Consider the following 20,344-nt stretch of genomic DNA (forward strand, 5'->3'; position numbering starts at 1 on the left):
TGAAAGGCTCCGGTAGGCCGGACAAGTCATGAGGTTGTTCGTTGTTGGACGACATTGCGGTGAAAGCGGGAATCAGTAAAATATGAACGGCACTGCTAGACAGCTCGGCCAAATCGAAGCTAACTTGTGAGTATCGAGAAGCGCCAAAAAGTGGCGTTCTATGTTTCAGACAAATCATCTAGCTTGACCATTTCCAAGAAGTGTGGAAAAAGTAATTATAATTTCGTTTTGTAAGGAGGACGAACCCTTGCAAAAATGATAAGGTTCTTATTGAAGGGCGACACTATTTTGAACAGATTTGGTATTTTGAAGAAATGTCAGGTCTTGTACCTATAAAGATTAAGCCTCTAGTTACACCAGATGAATCATGACTATCATGACCTTCACCCATTTCGTAAAAACGGATTAGAAACGAACGTGACTTGCAAAACGCGTAGATGAAAATGTCTAAGGAAGCCAGTCCTGCCGATGAAAGGGATCAAGATGAAAGGACGGACAATTTTGTTGGGTGAGAAAGTTCAATAAACTAGTACTTCATTTCTAAAAAGCATGAAGAGAAACACATTTAAAAGAAAAACATAATGCACAAAACACATGCATAAAAAGTACGATAAATCTTCTTTTCTAAAAATTTATTTCTTTTCTCTAGTTTAAAACTTGTAATCTGTACAGAAACCATAATCCTTTCAATATGCGTTTAGTTTTATCTATAAAGATGGGTTGTATCTATCTGGCCGTTCGATATACGTTACTCATCAATTCCACGAACAATTTTAAATAATGATATTCTACACATTTTTCCCTAAATTTGTACAGTGGTGATAAAAATATCTTTCAAAATTTGTGTTCTTTGTGCATAGTCATAAGTTCCACAGGACAGAGGAAACGGAACACGGATTTAAAACAGATAAAAACTTTCAACAATCCTTAACCTGACAAGTGTAAAAAATCTGTACTTCTTGAATAAGTTAAAATAGAATTTCAGAATTATACGAAATTATCTTCAATACACAATAACATACCTGCCACCGCCTGATTTGAATAGTCTTTTTTAAGTTTGTAACCTACTTAATATTCAATAATTTATTCGTATTTTCTCATTTAGCAAATTTGTTTATTTACATGTTTTTGTGAGAAGATTTTTTCAAGTTTTTCATTCTTTCTATTGTTTAAGGTTATATAGTTTTCTCGCAAATTCAAATTCCTATAAATTTTTGCCTCACTTGAACCATCTTTTGTAAGGTTGTTTAAATTTGCTTACATGCATTAAATTAAATCCAACAGTTTGGCGTGGCATCATGCGCGCCTTTTAAAAATAAGTTTTCATGAGTAGAATTAAATTTAAAATGGACGGTCAGTTGAATTGTAATCAAGTGAATCAATAATTAAAGTTTTTGCTGTTTCCTCGCGATGAAAATGTTGAGTCCACACATCATGACAAAACATGCCTCAAAATAATCTCAACTTTTCGCCTGCTAAAATGAATAATAATTTAGTATATATAACTTCTAGCACTACTCAGCAGTCTATCGCGGGTTTCTATAAATACGGCTGGTTGATAAAGAAAAGAATACATATCAATGAAATTTCTAGAATCCTGATTTGTAACTGTAACGAAAACAAGTATGATTTGACTACAACGCATTATACCCTTCCTCTCATAAATACTACATCTTGAGATACTTGCTATTTATTGTCTATCGAAGTGTTGTTGCCTCTTGTTTACGATCTTAAAAGTCTTTTATTAGAGTAGCGCTTTGTGAATTTTAATTCACTGATTTCACATTGCTGTTATATCTTCATTATTCACCTCGAGTATTCATCATGGTATATAACAAATTGAGCATTCGTTTTTGTTTCGTTTTTGTTCGTTTTAATTCCATTGTCACAATTGTTCGACTTGGCATTGGTGGATTTTAACTTTTTACTCTTAACTATAACAACACCCGTGCCAAGATGCCATTTATAATGTTGCATGCTTTTTTTTCTTTTTTTCAATTAGCTATTTATTTGCTAATCATATACATACTAATGATATCAACTACACTAGCATATGTATAACAAAATACATTTGTGGAATGTTTAAAAAATGCCTTAAATTAACTCCGTCACAAAGTCTGGTTGTTCACTTCCCGATAGCTGTTGTACTTGGAATGTGGACCCTCGAAACTCGTACATCTGTTGGATAGAAGAAAAAACTAATTAATGCAATTGTAATTATCTAAAATGGGGTAATAAGTACAATAAAAATAACGATAAGTAAAAAATTCCAAATGTTACTGATTAAAAAAGTTACAATTCCTTCGTTAAGTGCTACGATAATAGGAAATATGCCCATCTAAGCTAAATCATGAATGCCTAACTGAAATAAAACACTGTACCTACATGAAATACGGATGTGCTTTCTCTATAGCATATCGCAGAATTGTAAACCATAAATTTCTAGATTCATAGATTCACTAAATATTTACTCGATAAATTCGAGCTTAAATAGCTGATCATCGGAAATGAGTTACAATAAATATTTTATAACGTTAGTTTTTCACAATCGGATGATACATATCATCCCTTTACCTATCAAGTAACCACATACCTATCAAGTACGGTCGGTGAATCAATATCATGGTTAAGTAGTTTTGATACTAGCGTTACCGGTTGAACTTTGCGGCGCCGTTCCAAAGTCTCTAAGTCTAGCAGGCGGCATCGTTCTTGATACGAGTAAAGATTATCAGGACCTCTCCAAGGCAAATCCCTTAGGGATATACAGATGAATCTTCTTTGAATGCGCTCGATTCTTAATTCTATATTATGCAATAAAAAGCTAACTCATAATTCATGCGATTCAGAGAAAACCGATAAGAAACACCCAATTGTCCGATTTGTAACGTAGAAGAGACAATCCTCCACAAGTACTCTATGCCGAACCGTGGAACCTATGTGGAGATAGTTAGCATTGAAAAAGTGAAAACCATATCTTCAAAACAATACAATTTCCGGCACCAAGTGCAGGTAATCAGCAAACTATTGAATCCTGAATATTTATAAGTTACTAGCTCACCCGATAAACTACGTACTGCCACAAATTAAATTGTGTTATACATAAATCGTGAATCTCGGATGACCTTTGTCACAATCTCGAGTTTCTGAGAAGTTCAACGTTAGATGATTCGTTTTGGCAGTTACGTAACTATGCAAGCATGGGTAGTTTAATACACAAATTTGCAATTTTTCTTCACAGTGAAATAGTACATAACTTCCCCCATTGCTTAACCTGATAAAATAAAGCGGATAATATTTCTATATTCACCGTGGTTGTATAACATTTCGCCGAATACCATTTTGCGGAAAACCAATTCTTGGTTGATCATAACGCGGAGTATAGTTTCGCGGAATACCATGGTACGCGGAATGTACCGTTTCACGGAAAACCTTTACGTGAAAAGTAGCATTTCGCAGGGGTGATCCTCTCCTTACTCGCTATCGCTCGTTCGGATCCAACTAAAGGAAAGTAATAGCTGTCAGTAGACCTAGGAACACAAATCAACCTAGACATAGGTGATTTCTGCGGGGGGCTGCTCCTCTGCAATGGTCGGCGCTTCCAACGGCGGGTCTCCGGCAACACTCGCGGCCTGCTGCCGTTTCGCCCTGAATCATATAATGTTACTATAGGTAGTTTTTGGTGGTCTTGTTTTTGACTAATGTTGATTCGGATCACTACCTAATGATAGTGATGGTAAGGATACATCAAAAACTATCTGTTGTGAATTACATACGATACCGTCGCCCGCCATGGTATAATCTAGCGCGACTGAAGCAACTGGATGTCGCCGAAAACTACGCGTTATCTCTCGAAACCGCGCTGCCGGAAGAGGGTGAGCTGGATGAAGCCCCCTCTGGAGGACTGTTGGAATGCCGTGAAAACAGCCATTAACAGCATAGCGGAGAACGTCTAGGACGCCGTGTGGCACCGAATCGGCGTAATGAATGGGTTGACGAAGAATGCCAGCAAATATTGTCTGAGAAGAACGTAGCGCGGGTACAAATGCTGCGCAGAGCCACCCGTCAGAATGTGGAGTGATACGAACAGAAGCAGAGACAGCAAACCCGACTCTTCCAGGAGAAAAAGGATTACGAAGAACTCGAGCAGCTGTACCGCTTTCAGGACACGTGGAAGTTATGTCAAAGACTCAACGAATCTCGCAAAAGCTTTGTGCCGCGGGCCTAAATGTACAGAGATAAAGATGGAGGTATCTTAACTGACGACCGTGTGGTGACCGAAAGGTGGAAGCAGCACTACGATGAACCCCTGAATGGTGTGCAGGTGGAAGAGCATGATAGCGGGGGAAGTGACCACATTGGTGCAGCAAGTAACAAAGATGTGCCACCCCCAGCGATAAAGGTAGTTAAAGAAGCCATCCAGCGGCTGAAGAACAACAAAGCAGCGGGAAAGGAGCGATCACTATCCTGACTGCCGCCTACAAAGTGCTGCCCAAGTCCTCTTCCATCGACTATCGCCAATAACCAATAGATTTGTGGGAAGTTACCAGGCCGGCCTCATGGATGGTCGGTCTACAACGGACCAAATCTTCACCCTGCGGCCGATCCTCCAGAAGTGCCGTAAATTCCGAGTCCTCACGCATAGCTTGTTCATCGATTTCAAAGCCGCATACGATAATGTAAACTGGCAAGAGCTATGGAAAATTTTGGACGAAAACGGTTTTCCCGGTAAGCTTACTAGACTTACGACTGGCTACGATGGATGGGATCCAGTGCTGTGTGAGAATCTCGGTTGGATTGTCGGACCCATTCGAATCTCGCAGGGAACTTCGACAAGGAGATGGTCTTTCCTGCCTGCTATTCAATATTGCGCTAATATTGCGTTATAAGACGAATGGCGATCGAAATGCGGGGCAGGATTTCAATAAATCCAGTCAATTTATCTGCTTTGCTGACGACGCAGCTGCTGTTGGCAGAACATTTGAGGCAGTGGAAGATCAGTACACCAGACTAAAACTCGAAGCAGAGAAGACTGGGTTCGAGATAAATACGTCTAAAACGAAGTATAAGCAGGCGGGCGGGACCGAGCGCGAGAAGGCCCGCGTGGGCAGTAGCGTGGTAATCGACGGGGATGAGTTTGAGGTAGTCGACGAGTTCATATACATTGGCTCACTGGCAACAGAGGACTACAATACCAGCCGTGCGATTAAAAGACGTTTCGATCTAGGAGCATACGCCGCCGCACAAAGCTGACGATGTACGAAACGCTAATAAGACCGGTAGTCCTCTACGGACTTGAGACGGTAACTTTGCTTACGGAAGACAAACGTGCACTTGCCGTTTTTGAACTAAAGGTGTTGCGGACTATTTTAGGCGGAGTGCAAACGGAAAGCGGAGAGTGGCGGAGACGTATGAATCACGAGCTACAGGCACTACTTGGAGAGATTCCCATCATACACCTGGGGAAAGTTGGGCGACTACGGTGGGCCGGCCACGTCGCAAGGATGCCGGACGACTGTGTAGTGAAATCCGGTCTCTTCAAGAACCCCACCGGCACCAGGAATAGAGGGGCTCAACGTGCACGATGGCTCGACCAGTTTGAAGCCAACTTGCGTGTGTCGAGACGCGCAACGAATTGGCGACGAGTAGCCCAGGACCGAGTACAATGGAGAGGAATTCTTGATACGGCAAGAGCCATCCCGGCTCTCGGCTGAATAATGGAATGGAGATTAAAAGACGTATTATCAGCGAAAGTACGGATTCCACAAACAATTGCTCCAGTTGCTTGATTAGTTCTCGAGATTTGAGGAAATTTGTATTGCATTTGTATTGAAGCCTCCCCTCATAATTCGCAATAGAAAAAAAACCCACATACCAAATTTGGTTTCATTTGCTTGATTAGTTCTCGAGTTATGGAGTTATGCAAAAATTTGTGTTTCATTTGTATGGGGATTTGTATCCCCTCTTAGGAGAGGAGGGATCTCTAACCATCATAAGACCGATCGGATCAGTAGTTTTCGATTCTACAAGGAAAATACAGACAGAAATTCATTTTTATATGTATAAATATAATGTTTACAAAAGACACTGCCATAGCAAATCTTAATGTACATAACTTAGATTTCATATGACTTGCAAAAACCTGTAAAAAACAAAATCGAAAGAAATTCATTTATTCGAATTTCGACTTCTGTTTCGTGCTAGAAGCGTTAAGACCTTGATTTTTTACGAAAATTTTGATTTACAGTGAGACACATACATATTTGAACAAAATTCATTTTATGCTTGCAACGGCATATACACTTAATACAATCAAATTAATATCATGTGAGTGTATCATCATGACTTAAGTCTTACTTGACGTCGTTTCATTTTCGAATTGTGTCTCATTTGGTGTGCACGTACCATAGTTTGAGTTACGGTCGTTGATAATAAATAGATTGTTAACGGCATGCGGCACTTTTTTGCGTGACCTGTTGAAAACCGTAAAAAACCGGAAGAAAACGAAGCGTTAGAACTGCAGAGGTAAAAACGGTTGTTCGAGAGCGAATTCGTCGCAATTGCGACAGATCCGGACGGAAAATGGCAGTTGAGCTGAACATCAACAGGGAATCTCATCGTCTAATTTTGAAAATGGATCTGGATATGAAAGTATTCCAAAAACGTCCTCCCCCAAAAATCCTTGGATTGACGAAAGCAACAAACCGAAAACGGAAGAAGAGATGCAAATTTTATCCACTGAAGCCTCCTGACAGTGCAAATGTCCCTCCTATAGTTAAGTGTACTGGTCAGAGGTACGAATGAGTCCTCGCCAGGGACGGCTCTAATATGGGATAGTGCTGGTAGCTAGGAATAAGTGGGTAAAGTAGATCAAGCTTTGAAGGAAGGGTAAACCCCAATACACACAAGCACGCATAAATTTAATAAGCATATCGCTCACTCAATAGCGATTATTCGCGTTGACGGCATTAAACGATCCCTTGCACACTCATAGAAATGCTCGTATGTACGTGTGGGTGAAAATCTGCCAAAATGTTTCGATCTCTTGCGCTCTTTAAGAAATTCCTATTCCGCTTCACCCCTACAGTAAACTTTTGGAGGTGGCAGCAGCTTACGTTCGTCAACGCGAATAGCAAAAAGAAATGCAGTGCAGGTCATACAGCAAACACCCGGGCGATATTACAATAGATCAACTATACTGGTCGCAGTAATGAGTCCACACATGAAAAAAAAATCCTGTGCAGACGTGGTGCAAAGCCAATCTGACGGATTTCATAACGAAAAAAGAATGGCCTCCAAGTACTCCGGATTTGAACCCACTGGATTTTTTGTAAATGTGGTACATGCAGCAGAAGTCCAAGGATTATAAATATCATAATTTGGATGATTTTAAGATAGTTTTCAACAAGATATCGGATGATGTACCGCATGTAACGACTTCCAAAAGCGTTTGAAACGTGTTATCCAGGCCAAAGGCGATTGAATAGAATACTCGTGCGCTATTTTGTACACTTCCATTAGCCGCAAATGTCCAAAACACACGTCCAAACCCAAACAACGCGTGTCCAATACATAAATCGCCCTAAGTTTTATGTATTTAAAAAAGAACTTTAGATGCAAATAAAACTAAATAAACAAATAAAATGTGCAAACCAGACATTGAGAATATCAAAATTTTGTTATTTGACTAGCAATGCATGTCATAACTTTTTAGACAACAAAATTGTTATCCAAAGGTGTTTCCAAAAAAAAATTCTGAAATTTACTATACTACTACTGTCTACTGTTTTAGCAAAAAATGACATAATTTACTGTTTTCAGAACATTAAGTTTTGTATGCTCAAATGGTCATAATAGTTGTTTTTGAGCATCTTAGTAGAATCTCAAATACCGTGGACCCCCGTTCGCTTGGACGTTTTTAATCTGAACACTTTTTAATTTGAATCCCGTTGGTTTGCACGACGTGCAAATTAAAAATGGTTCAAATGTCATTCTCAACACGACATCATTTGCTTATGCAGACAATGCACATAAACACGGTTTGTTTGTACTAACCTAGCGTGTTTATTTTGTTTCACATTCCGTTTTCTCAACCATTATGACGAAGAATGAGAAATTCACTGCTTGCAAGTGCGAACTAAAACAAACCACCAAAACAATAACAAAGAGCAGGGCGGCCAAGTCACGCAAGTTTCAACATATTTAGGGTAGCCAGTTGTTCAAATTAAAAACTAGCCCCGTTAGTTTGCATGAGCAATCGTTCAAACGAACGGGGGTCCACTGTACCAGTAAACGAAAAAATTTCATTTAATTCTATTAGCAGGTATAGAGTTTTTAGAATATTCACATCATGAATGCTTCCTACATAAAATATCCTGTTTTGTACATAGGGTGATTTATGTATTTTGTACAAGCGTTACGCGTATGCTATATTGAACATTTGATTTAGCCGTAATTGTCCATAAAAGAGTACGCGTTCACGGTCTGCTGTATCGAAAATGGAGACTGCGTACCAAAAGTTGGTCCCTAGCCCTATGCGGATGGAAGCACACTTCGATCCCAAGTCAAATAAACTCAATCGCTGTTAGCACATTCTGTACCCTCTACTTACCGAAGGCGGCCTACTATTTCGAAGCGTCGCATAATCCGACATTTCTCCGCTCAGTCCAAGGCAACCAGCGGTACCACTGCTGAGAGCAACACCACCTCCACCGCCGCCGCTGCCACTGCCGACGCCACTACCCAGCACCGCGCTCAGATTGGAGGTGAAATTCCGTGGCTGGATAGTCGCATACGTGTTATCGCCTCCGCCCTGGGATAGTTCATACGAATCCCTTCGGTCAAGCCCAAGCACCAATGCCTGCTCCTGGTTGATTGAAGGCGATGTATTATTGGAGCTGATTTGCTGCTGCTGCTGTTGTGTCAGTTCCGGCTCCGAAAATACTTGCATAGTCAGCTCTTGTTCCTCGTACAACTTTAGTTTTCTGTTGCATTGCGAGTTGGAAAATACACAAATGATTAGTTTACAGATGCAATCAATGGAGAAACAGAGTAAGAGGTATGCTATTGACTTACTGCTCAATCCAAAGTGGATTCTCGGTGGTATTCAAATCCTCGATAATCTGTTTTTTGATCAGAGCATCCTTTCTTCTCGTTTCGTTCGGAATTGTTATAACCCTGTAGGCAGGAAGAAAATGAGGAACTTGATTAGTTTACTTATGTGTTGTTTACCTCGAATAATAGTTACACATAGAAATGAAATATTGTATCCCAACAATCCACAGGCTTTAAAATTTACAAGATTTTTTCGAAATGAAGAGTGCCAAGCCTTATACACTAGAATACCTCAAGTAACAATCAGGGTTCTATCAAACGCTTGACAGATATTGGTCATACAAAGAAACAGGGTAGTGACCAAGACACAACTGCAATGTAGTCGTAGGATTAGGAACATTCGATACAATCTTAATTCTTAACACATATAAAATACACCGCACAACCACCCACTCACATACACACAACCTAATCACGCATACATACATACAATTTACGTACGCAAACACACAACTCACACGCGTATACACTAGCATCTCTTTTTGAATTAACATTCTCTCGTTGTACGTACAAAATTTGAATCAACGTCATCGTCAAATATTATGAAGTGATTTCTGGAAATTCAAAATAACATCTTTTCTATTTACGTTCAAAATTCGAATTAACGTCCTCTTTTTTACGACCAATTTTTTTTTTCGTCTCTCGAATAATGGACATAAAACGAGATTTTAGTGTGCAACTTTCAAACTTCAACTCACTCAAATACTTACAGACAACATTCTTTAAATGAAACATTCTTTCGAATAGTAAAAGTTTGTAAATAGTATGATCTAAATGAATAGTAAACAATATGCCTCATTCAACAAGTCTGTCTAAGTACTGGTATTTGGTTATTTTGTCTTAAGTCTATAATCAAATAATTTTTTAATATCTCTGGAATTCGTTGAGCTACCGTAAATTTTTGATGCTTCGATGCTTCGGTTGATTTAATTAGAATTTTACAACGACAAATTCGCGCATTGAAGGAAATTTTGCTGGGGTCCTGATAGAATGCCACATACCGTTTCGTTACCCGATACTTACCAATGTTTGAGACAGCAGCAAATAACGATGAAGCTCACTGCACCAACAAATAGCACTATCAGCAAGGCGATTATCGCAGCCAGAGCCAGGTCGAACTCGTCCTGAACGGTGGTTGCGTAAGCCGGGACTACGTTCTCAATCGAAAAGCCAGCATTGTAATCCTGCGACGAATGAAACGAACAGATAGAATACATGCGAATAGAGATGACGATCATTTGAAATTGGCTCAAAGTTTATGGCTGCGTTGTTAAGCAAGGTGAAATGGTTATGTGTTTAAATGGCGATGCTTGCAAAATAAAGCTTTTTGGATTATATTGACTTACATCCAAGTACTTGGAATAATTCAGGCTTCTTGTTCTATAGGGATACTTCAAGCGTATTTGTTATTCAGTCATTTGAAATTTATATAGATATATCCTTATCTATGCTGTTACAGTACCCTTCATTCCTTTGTTTGGCAGATTACAGATCTGTATAACAGTGGTAATTCATACCATATAATTTATACTACATACGTGTGCTCAAGCTAAATACTACCGGGAGAAAGTTTTCCTCGTCAAACAAAGAGAATAACAAAGCAACAGACTAATGACTCACTCGAAGCTTTATGTATAGTAGTCTTTACTACTGTTGGCTAATTTACTGAATTCATAACTTCCGTTAAGAAAGAAATTTGTAACATTTGAGAAATTTATTTTGGGAAATGATAGAATATGCTTATTAGCACAAAATTCTTCAGAATTGAGAAATAATAATAGAAGATGTCATATAGTATTAGCATATAGTATAACAGTATCATTATGTATTAGCATATAGTTGGGTTAAAAAGGTCATACAATTTTTGGATAAAGATAAAAGGTGTAGGTTAATTGATCGATACTAACCTGTAAAAAGTCATATTTAGCATCGATTTCTCTCAGGATTTCTTCTACGGGAACAATCATCTGTGTATTTATATCAATCGCATGGAAATACATATCGCACCAGTCCATTCTTATCCTACCCAAGCTATCAACATGATAACGAATTTCATCCACTATTATCAGCCTCTGAGTAGCATTGGACAACTCTGATATGATTTCCTCTCGTTCCATGTGTACTTCGGATGGTGGCCTAGATAGTATCACCCTTACTAATTGTTCTGGATTGAAAATCCAAACATGCACCTTAGCCGTCGCGACACGCTCCGGAGACTCTACCTCTTTTGCTACAATCTCCAAGATGAAACGATCTTGATTATATTCTGCCATGTAGTTGGCAGTCGTGATGCGACCATCCTTTCCAATCGCAAATGGACTAGGCACAATACTACCAGTCGTCTTGAGAGAATTGTATTTGTACAAAAAGGATCCACTTATAAAAAATTCCATCGTAGAATTGACACCTAAATCTCGATCAGTTGCATTTACGATTGTTACCAATTCATTTATCGATGCTTTTGAACTAATTCCTGCGTAGTATATATCTTGCTTAAACACCGGTGGGTTGTCATTGACATCCAGCACTGTAATCCAAACTTTAGCAACCGTGCTATCCCGCTCCAATTTCTTAATCGACATCATCATTCTGTCACGCTCTGTAACCAGTAGATCTGACTTTTTACTAGCTTGAATATACAAAGCATACACATCTAATTCTTCCCGATCCAGGGTTTTATTAGTATAAATGTCACCAGTTGTTTTATCCACATAAAACGCTCTATCCTCATTACCCAGTAGTATGTAATAATAGATCTTGGGGTCAGTGCTATCGTAGAATGCTTGGATTTTTCCGATCCGAATGTCTTTCGGACTGTTTTCCGCTATAAAGAACTTGTACGGGTTGGATGCGTCCGGAAATTCCGGATGATTCTCATTTACATCAACCAGCACAACCGTCAGAAAACGTAGCGTCTCGAACCATGCTGGTGTACCCTGATCACGTGCCACCAATATCAGTTCGAAGCGAGACTGTTTTTTGCGATCCAGCGGCTTTCGAATGCGTAATTCGCCGGACATTTCGTTGATTTCGAATTCATCCGTATATTGAACATTTTGATTGTTGACCTGCGGAATAGAATGGCGATTAGGGTAATTTTGTTTTTGTTGATTGGTCAGCTGCTTGTCAAAGAAATAAAAAATAGTTGACATTAGATAATATGTAGAAGCTTAGAGAAATTAATTCAAAAAATTGTATTTTATGCTTTTAAAGCTTGTGCTTGTCATAATACGGCGCAATAACGTAAATTATTTTGCACACAATTAATTGTTCATGATTCTACAGCGATTCTGACATGAATTAGTTATTTATCAACGTGCAAAACTTCCCGTCAACACATACAGATGTAAGGCATAATGGACACGAGACCGAACCCAGCTAACATTTTCGTACGTATATCAAAGTTGGCTGGTAAACGGCTGAATAATGCGTACCGTCGGTGCCTTGTGCACGTGTAGGCATAAAATAGACTCTACAGTGGTTCATAGCCTCTTATTCAGCAACTCCTATTCCTACCTCCTCGTGGAATTAGCCGGGATACGAGTAACTTTGGTGGAGATCGGGGAGACCGGTGGAACCGGACCAAGGTCGTATGCTGACAGGAAAGGAGGGCTCTTTCGAGCTTCGTTGACCCTCCGGCGAAACAGGGGGTTGGTGTAGCAGGCTTTGCAAGCCGTCACCACGAAAAATACTAAAGCACGGAACGAAGAACAAATAAATTCTTACTGGAACAATCGGAATAGACCCACGCGACCAAAAACGACTATGGATTGGAAACTCGGGACGCGGAACTGCCGATCTCTCAACTTCCAAGGGAGCACTCGAGTGCTCTCCGACGTATTGAAGAGCCGCAAGTTCGACGTCGTAGTACTGTAGGAGGTGTGCTGGAAGAGCTCAACGGTACGTACGTTCAGAGATGGACATACCATCTACCAGAGCTGCGGCAACACACACGAGCTGGGTACAGCTTTCATAGTGATGGGCGAGATGCGGAAACGGGTGATTGGGTGGTGGCCAATCAATCCTCGAATGTGCAGGTTGAGAATCAAGGGCCGATTCTTCAATATAAGCATCATCAACGTGCACAGCCCTCACCTCAAAAGTACCGATGACGACAAGGATGAATTCTACGCGCAGTTGGAGAGTGAATACGACCGCTGCCCAAAACATGATATCAAGATCGTCATCGGGGATTTCAAAGCTCAGGTCGGCCAGTGATCGGATGGTTCAGTGCTCACCAGCGGGCCAATGAAATGGGCCCAAGACTTATCGACTATGCCGCCTCCAAGAATATGGCCGTACGTAGTACTTTTTCCAGCACAGAATCCATCACAAGTACACCTGGAGGTCACCAAATCAGACAGAATCACTGATCGACAGCCGCCACTTCTCAGATATTATCGGCGTCAGATCGTATCGAAGCGCTAACGTTGACTCGGACCACTACCTAGTGATGGTTGAGATGCGCCCAAGACTCTTCGTTGTGAACAACATTCGGTACCGACGCCAGTCTCAGTTAGATCTCGCGCGGCTGAAGCAGCCAGACGTCGCCGCAAACTACGCGATTTCACTCGAAGCTGCGCTGCCGGAAGAGGACGAGTTGGACGAAGCCCCTTTCGAGGACTATCAAAACAGCCATCAGCAGTGTAGCGGAGAGCTCCATCGGGCATGTGGCCCGGAATCAGCGGAACGATTGGTTTGACGATGAATGTAGGAGGGTGATGGATGTGGAGAACGCTGCGCGGGCGGCCAAGATGCGCAGCGCCACACGCCAGAACGTGGAAAGACACAAACGGAAGAAGATCCAAGCGAAATCAAATCTTTCGGAAGAAAAAGCGCTACCTGGAAGAGCAGGAATATGCAGAGTTGGAGCGGCTGCATCGTTCTCAGGAAACGCGAAAATTCTACCAGAAACTGAACGGATGCCGCAAAGGCTTTGTGCCGCGAGCCGAAATGTGTCGGAATAAGACTGGCAGTATTCTGACGGACGATCGTGAGGTGACCGATAGGTGGAAGCAGCACTTCGACGAACACCTGAATGGCGCCCAGGCGGAGAATCATAGCGGCGGGGAAAGCGATTTCGACGGTGCAACAAACGGGGAAGAGGTGCCAGCCCCAACGATGGGCGAATTTAAGGAGGCTATCATGCAGCTAAAGAACAACAAGTCAGCTGGAAAAGATGGCATCGGAGCGGAGCTTATTAAAATGGGACCAGAAAAGCTGGCCGTTTGTCTGCACCGACTAATTGCTAGAATACGGAACAGCTACCGGAGGAGTGGAAAGATGGGGTTATCTGCCCGATCTATAAAAAGGGTGGCAAGTTGGACTGTGAGAACTATCGAGCGATCACCGTTCTCAATGCCGCCTATAAAGTGCTGTCCCAAATCATTTTCCGCCGTCTATCACCAATTGCGAATAGATTTGTGGGAACTTATCAAGCCGGCTTCGTCGAAGGTCGGTCTACAACGGATCAAATATTTACACTGCGGCAAATCCTCCAAAAGGGCCGTGAATACAGAGTTCCCACGCATCATCGACCGGAAAGAGCTATGGAAAATCATGTACGAGAACAGCTTCCCCAAGAAGCTCATCAAACTGATTAAATCTACGATGGATGGTACACAGTGCTGTGTTCGGATTTCGGGTGGATTGTCAAGTTCATTCGAATCACACAGAGTGCTTCGTCAAGGTGATGGTCTTTCATGCCTGCTGTTCAACATAGCGCTACAAGGTGTTATGAACCGAGCGGATATCAACACACGGGGCACGATATTCAACAAATCTAGTCAATGCATCATCTGCTTTGCCGATGACATGGATATTATCGGCAGAACATCTGTGGCGGTGGCTGAACAGTACACCAGACTAAAGCGCGAAGCAGAAAAGATTGGGTTAAAGGTAAATACGTCTAAAACAAAGTACATGCTGGCCAGCGGAACCGATGCCGAACGACACCGCTTGGGCAGTAGTATATTGATCGACGGCGATGAGTTTGAGGTAGTCGATGAATTTGTCTACCTTGGCTCACTGGTAACGGCGAACAATGATACCAGCCGTGAGATTCGGAGGCGTATTAACAGCGGCAGTCGTGCTTACTATGGGCTCCACAAGCAATTGCGGTCGAGCAGACTAAGTCCCCGTACAAAGTGCACCCTGTACAAGACGCTTATTAGACCGGTTGTTCTCTACGGGCATGAAACATGGACAATGCTCGAGGAGGACCTGCGGGTGCTCGGAGTTTTCGAACGACGAGTGCTAAGAACGATCTTCGGTGGCGTACAGGAGAACGGAGTATGGAGGCGGAGGATGAACCATGAACTCGCACAGCTCTATGGCGAACCCAGTATCCAGAAGGTGGCTAAATCTGCACGGATACGATGGGCAGGGCATGTTGCAAGAATGCCGGACAACTACCCTGCAAAGATGGTGTTCGCCTCAAATCCGGTAGGAACAAGACGACCAGGAGCGCAGCGAGCAAGATGGTTAGATCAGGTGGAGCGAGATCTGGCGGATAGTACTCGGTGTCCGAGGAATTGGAGAGCGATAGCCCTCAATCGAGTTACATGGAGAAACTTTGTTCAACAGGCTTTGTCTTAGGACGGCAAGCCACCTAAGTAAGTAAGTACGTATATCAAAGTAACAAATGAGAAATATATACTGATATACATCTAGATCGCAATCGCATTAGTTGCACGAAAGCAGTATATGTGTACTATTGTGGAGGCGACATAGGGCATCTGTTTTTTCGGTCTGTTGCCTAGTTGTAGTGCAGGTGGTTTTGGCGTTCTATGAATAAAAAATAGTAGATTACTTACAGTCTTGAGAAAATAGTTATAACATATTAAAATTGTATGTCGAACTTAGAACTTAGAAACCTGCTGAAAATACCCTCCCGTACCCTACGTACTGCAGATTATGTGATACATGTATGCCATCACATAAAAACAAAATAAAACGTAGGTAAATCCCCCAAAATGAGACTTACAAGTGAAATGCGAAAAATAGAATCTTTCCCTACATTTCACTTTGCTATGCAAATCAAACACCCGAGTGAAGAATTTCGGCAATTCAAGTAGAACTATTGGCAGCTGACTCGCAACTACCGTTTACAGATCAACCGGTAAAGGCGTTGCGCTATTCCTGAATAGCCACATATGATAGATAGATAGATAGAGATAGATAGATTTGGCTGGCTGGCGGTTCAACTCTCACCGAAGAAAAGAAAGTTACAAAAAAGATATATTAGAACGTCAACAGGAGGATAAGGATAACAGAGAGGGAAGATAAAAATTCGATTTAATCCACCTATTGGTGAAAGCAACCTTTGTTATACGATCTCATTTGTCGATTGAAATAGAATTCGACACGCCTTCGGAACATAATTCAACTTTTTGATAACACTATGGTAGTTATCATCAATACATATGCATGTGTATGTAATATACTGATAAATTTGTATAATATTTCAAAGTAATCAAAAAATGTCTTGTTTATATTTGTAAGTTGTTTGTAATTTGTAAGTTGTTATTAGTTAATAGCAGGGTCGCATTCTGGGGTTTGGTTTAGGTTAGAAACTGGCCGTTTTCCTGGATGTATTCGGAACGTTCCCAGAACGTGTCCGGCTGTGGTCAATGTAATCCTGAACATTTTATATGACGACAAATGAACTACTTTTGCAATTTTGAGTACTTAAAGATGTCACATGTTATGTTTTAGTTCAATTCAGAAACTGATCCCCGATTCGGAACATCCCCGGACATGTTCAGATGTAGCCGATGATGTCTTGAACATTTTATACGACTACCGTGACCGCTCCTAATTCTGCTCAGCTCCTAATTCTGCGCATTTTTCCTTATATAACTATTTTTTAACATTGTGCATAACTATGATCATTGCGTTATTTTTTTATAAATGTCTGTTGAGTATTACGCCATTATTCACAAAAGGACCATAATATTTGAGAGCGAAATAATTTAACGTGAAACTGAAAGTATTTTATATGGCAGAAAACATCGTCGTTAGCACCAACGCTAAAATTGTCCTTCTAGAAAATTAACAAATTTATGATCGAAATTCTTTGCAATGATCAAATTACCCAGCATAATTAGAAATAATAATTAGTTTTAGTCATGTTTTAGACAAAAAGAATGATTGCATGCATTGCTTTCCTTAGAAAAATGCTATGCAATAAAGCGCAGATTTAGGCACAGATTTTTTATTCATGGTCCAAATTCTGCCCAGTAATGTATCCTACGAAGAAATCGCGAAAGAATACGCAACCTTAGCCAAATGGCTGAAGTATAGAGGCTGAAAATTCAAATAGAATCTTTAACTTGCATTGATTGGAATCCTGTGCTGTGTCTCGGGGTCCAAACCTACGAGCTCCAATTCATGAAACCATGTCTTCTATTTTTTTTAATGTCCAACCTCATGGGGCTGTCAGAGAGTGGGGAAGTGGTTTCTATATGAAAACACAATTTTTAGTATTAGTCTAAAGTGTAATGTTCAGTATGCAAAAAAAACCCGAATCAATACGCCCTTCACGTTATCGAGAATAAAATATTTAAAATGAGGCAATCAAAATAATAACAGTATTCCTTTGCCACCCAGACAGCACAAAAAGGCCGGATCAAGGATTTAATTATGGTAATGGATAATGCCGGTTTTTTTTGGGTTTTTCAGCGTATAAAGACATAAACAGCATGGCAGGTTTTTACTTTTTGGGTGCGCAAAATTAGGACCACACATGCGCAGAATTAGGAACATGGGCAAGACAGTGCGCAGAATTAGGCATCGTGGATAAGTTTACAAAACGAAAAATATAGTCAATTGTTGGTCGACTTATAATTCCCATATTTTTTACCAGATATTATAGACCGTAGCACTACACGTTGCTGCTATCCACGATGTTAATTTAAATCTAGAATACTTAGAATAGCGGAAGAATTATATTATGATTCAAAGTGCTTCTATAGAGCTTCTTTTGAAACAGGATGAAGAATTTGACCAAAATATGTCCTCTGCTGTGTGGCAAATGCAGCAACACAACTAATAATCGCTATTTTTCGGTTTGTTCCTCCAGTATCAGCTGTTCCCCAACATGAGGCAAACATCATGTAGAGTAGGGCGAGGCATAAGTGCGATGTTTGAAGTTGTCATCAATTTTCGTGAGATATAAAGAAGGACAACAACATAATATATTTTATAGTGATACAGTAACTCAATGTCTTCACATTCAACTATAAATCATCTGCGCTAATAGTGTTTTGCAAAATAAATTCTTCTTTCTTCAGATCAAGTGCCGATTCGCACTTTTACCCCACTAGCAGGGCAAAAGTACGAATACCGCGGGGCAAAAGTGCGAAGATCAAATCCATGAAATTAGCACAACAGTAGCTAACAAAACCATTTTTTCTTCAATTTACGTTATGTTTCGGTAAGGAATATTCTCAATTTGAACCTTTCCTATTTTTCGCTGGTGTATTGCAGCCTCTGTTAGATCGAAACTTTTCCAAACGTTAGTTTTTTGTTTCATCACCGGAAAAACATTGTTTTCCTTCGGCCAACATCTGTAAAGAACAAAGTTTTCTACAGATCTTCCATTTCTAGTATCTGTAATATAGTGCCTAAAGCTGTATATAATTAGCTATACATTTTGCCTCGTCCATGAATCGCACTTTTGCCCCGCCCGTGAATCGCACTTTTACCCCGCTAGGTGCTTGACGGGGTTACATTAAATTACGGAAAAGCGAAATATATTAAGTAAATTCTTTTCACCCTATTTTGAGTGATGTAACACGCCGCTACAAATATTCAATAAGTAATATCCTCCTGTTGACATCATATTTGCCGTATAACGAAAAATTACATCAAAACCGCCCTAAAATAAAATTTGCACATAACTCAGCAACTATGCTTCATAAGCAACCAAAGTTTACGTTAGATTCAAGCTGTCAATGTAGTCACGCATCCATGCCAATCTAGTCAATTTACTCGGAATCTGCACCGATAAAGCATTGAATCGCACTTTTACCCGCATCGCACTTTTACCCCTCCTTACTCTATATACACGCGTATTTCGTGTTCGCTAGTGTGGGTGCTTGAGCTGTCAGAAAGCTCTATTTTCAAGTTCCATATATTCCGGACCTTGTTCCGGACATATCTTCGGAACCGTACATCCGATCCAAATTCTGTTCAATAGAATTCTTCTAGACCACATAATTTTCCGTTTGTTAGTTATTGCAGTCGAATCGGTCCAGGCATTTGCAAAAAGCAGATGTTTATTGTTATATTTCCACTACTGAGAATGTTATGCGTTTATTTGTACCTTGTGACTGACATAGTTTGATATTTTTTTCAATATTTTGGGAACAAACATAACATTGCTGTTTGAAATATTAAAAGAATGAACAATTTAAAGTTGATTCCCAGGCTTACTTCAAAAATGGTGAAAAAACACATGGGACTGTTACGCATTATTGAAAATTTAGGTCGAACATTGTATTTCTTTGCTGTCAGTTTTTCGAAAACTGGAAAAAATGGAGTCACTCGAAAAGCAACGTCGCGAATTTAACCCTCTCACGGGCAACATCGTAAAAACGATGCGATCGACATTGGCGTAGCTAGAGGGGGTGCCTGGGGTACCAGGCCCCCTCCAGAATTCTGCAGGCCCCCTCCAGTAATTTTCCTCAATGGAATTGGAAACCGGGAAAAGCACAGTCTATATGTTCCCGCTGTGTAGATATTTTCTTTTTCACTAGGCATCGCAAAAGCGTAGTTGTCGTCGTCGTCAGTAGCTTAGTAGCCACCCCGGCTCATGCTGTTTCAAGCATTCGTCTCCATTCAATTACATCTTGGGTTACTCGTCACAAATTTCCCAGTCACAGAAGTCGCAAATCACTTTCGTCCTGGTCGAGCCATTTTTCTCCACTTACAGTTTGTACTCCGCCAAATATTACCCGCAGTACCTTCCGCTCGAACATAGCGTATGCCTAGCGTTTTGCGAAGGGCAAAGGAAGCCTATTTTCCCGCTTAATTACCCAACTAGATCCCCTTACTAGTGTTGTTGTCCGTGTGCACCAGCAATCCCAAATACACGTACCCATCTGCCACTTCTAGATCGTCGCCATCAACAGTTACCGTCCGCGAGAGACACGTGTTTGTTTCCTGTGAGTATTTGGTCTTGGCCGCATTTATGTTTAGAACACTCGTCCTAGATTCCGATTTCTTCGAA

The 20,344-nt window shown here is 40.7% G+C and overlaps 1 protein-coding gene across 3 annotated transcripts in view; it reads right to left on the reverse strand.

Moving 5' to 3' along the window:
• Window positions 1-688: 688 nt before the first annotated feature.
• Window positions 689-20,344, reverse strand: part of LOC128732850 (cadherin-87A) — a 473,132-nt gene continuing 453,476 nt past the window's right edge. For all 3 annotated transcript variants that reach the window (XM_053826265.1, XM_053826266.1, XM_053826264.1), the window contains 5 exons: window positions 11,019-12,179; window positions 10,135-10,295; window positions 9,073-9,174; window positions 8,609-8,981; window positions 689-2,178 (listed from right to left, as the gene is read on the reverse strand). In XM_053826265.1, the coding sequence (XP_053682240.1) occupies window positions 2,095-2,178; window positions 8,609-8,981; window positions 9,073-9,174; window positions 10,135-10,295; window positions 11,019-12,179 (1,881 nt within the window). In that variant the 3' untranslated portion in view covers window positions 689-2,094. The remainder of the gene's footprint in view (window positions 2,179-8,608; window positions 8,982-9,072; window positions 9,175-10,134; window positions 10,296-11,018; window positions 12,180-20,344) is intronic.

Source organism: Sabethes cyaneus, chromosome 1, assembly GCF_943734655.1.
Source record: "Sabethes cyaneus chromosome 1, idSabCyanKW18_F2, whole genome shotgun sequence".
Lineage (NCBI taxonomy): Eukaryota > Metazoa > Arthropoda > Insecta > Diptera > Culicidae > Sabethes > Sabethes cyaneus.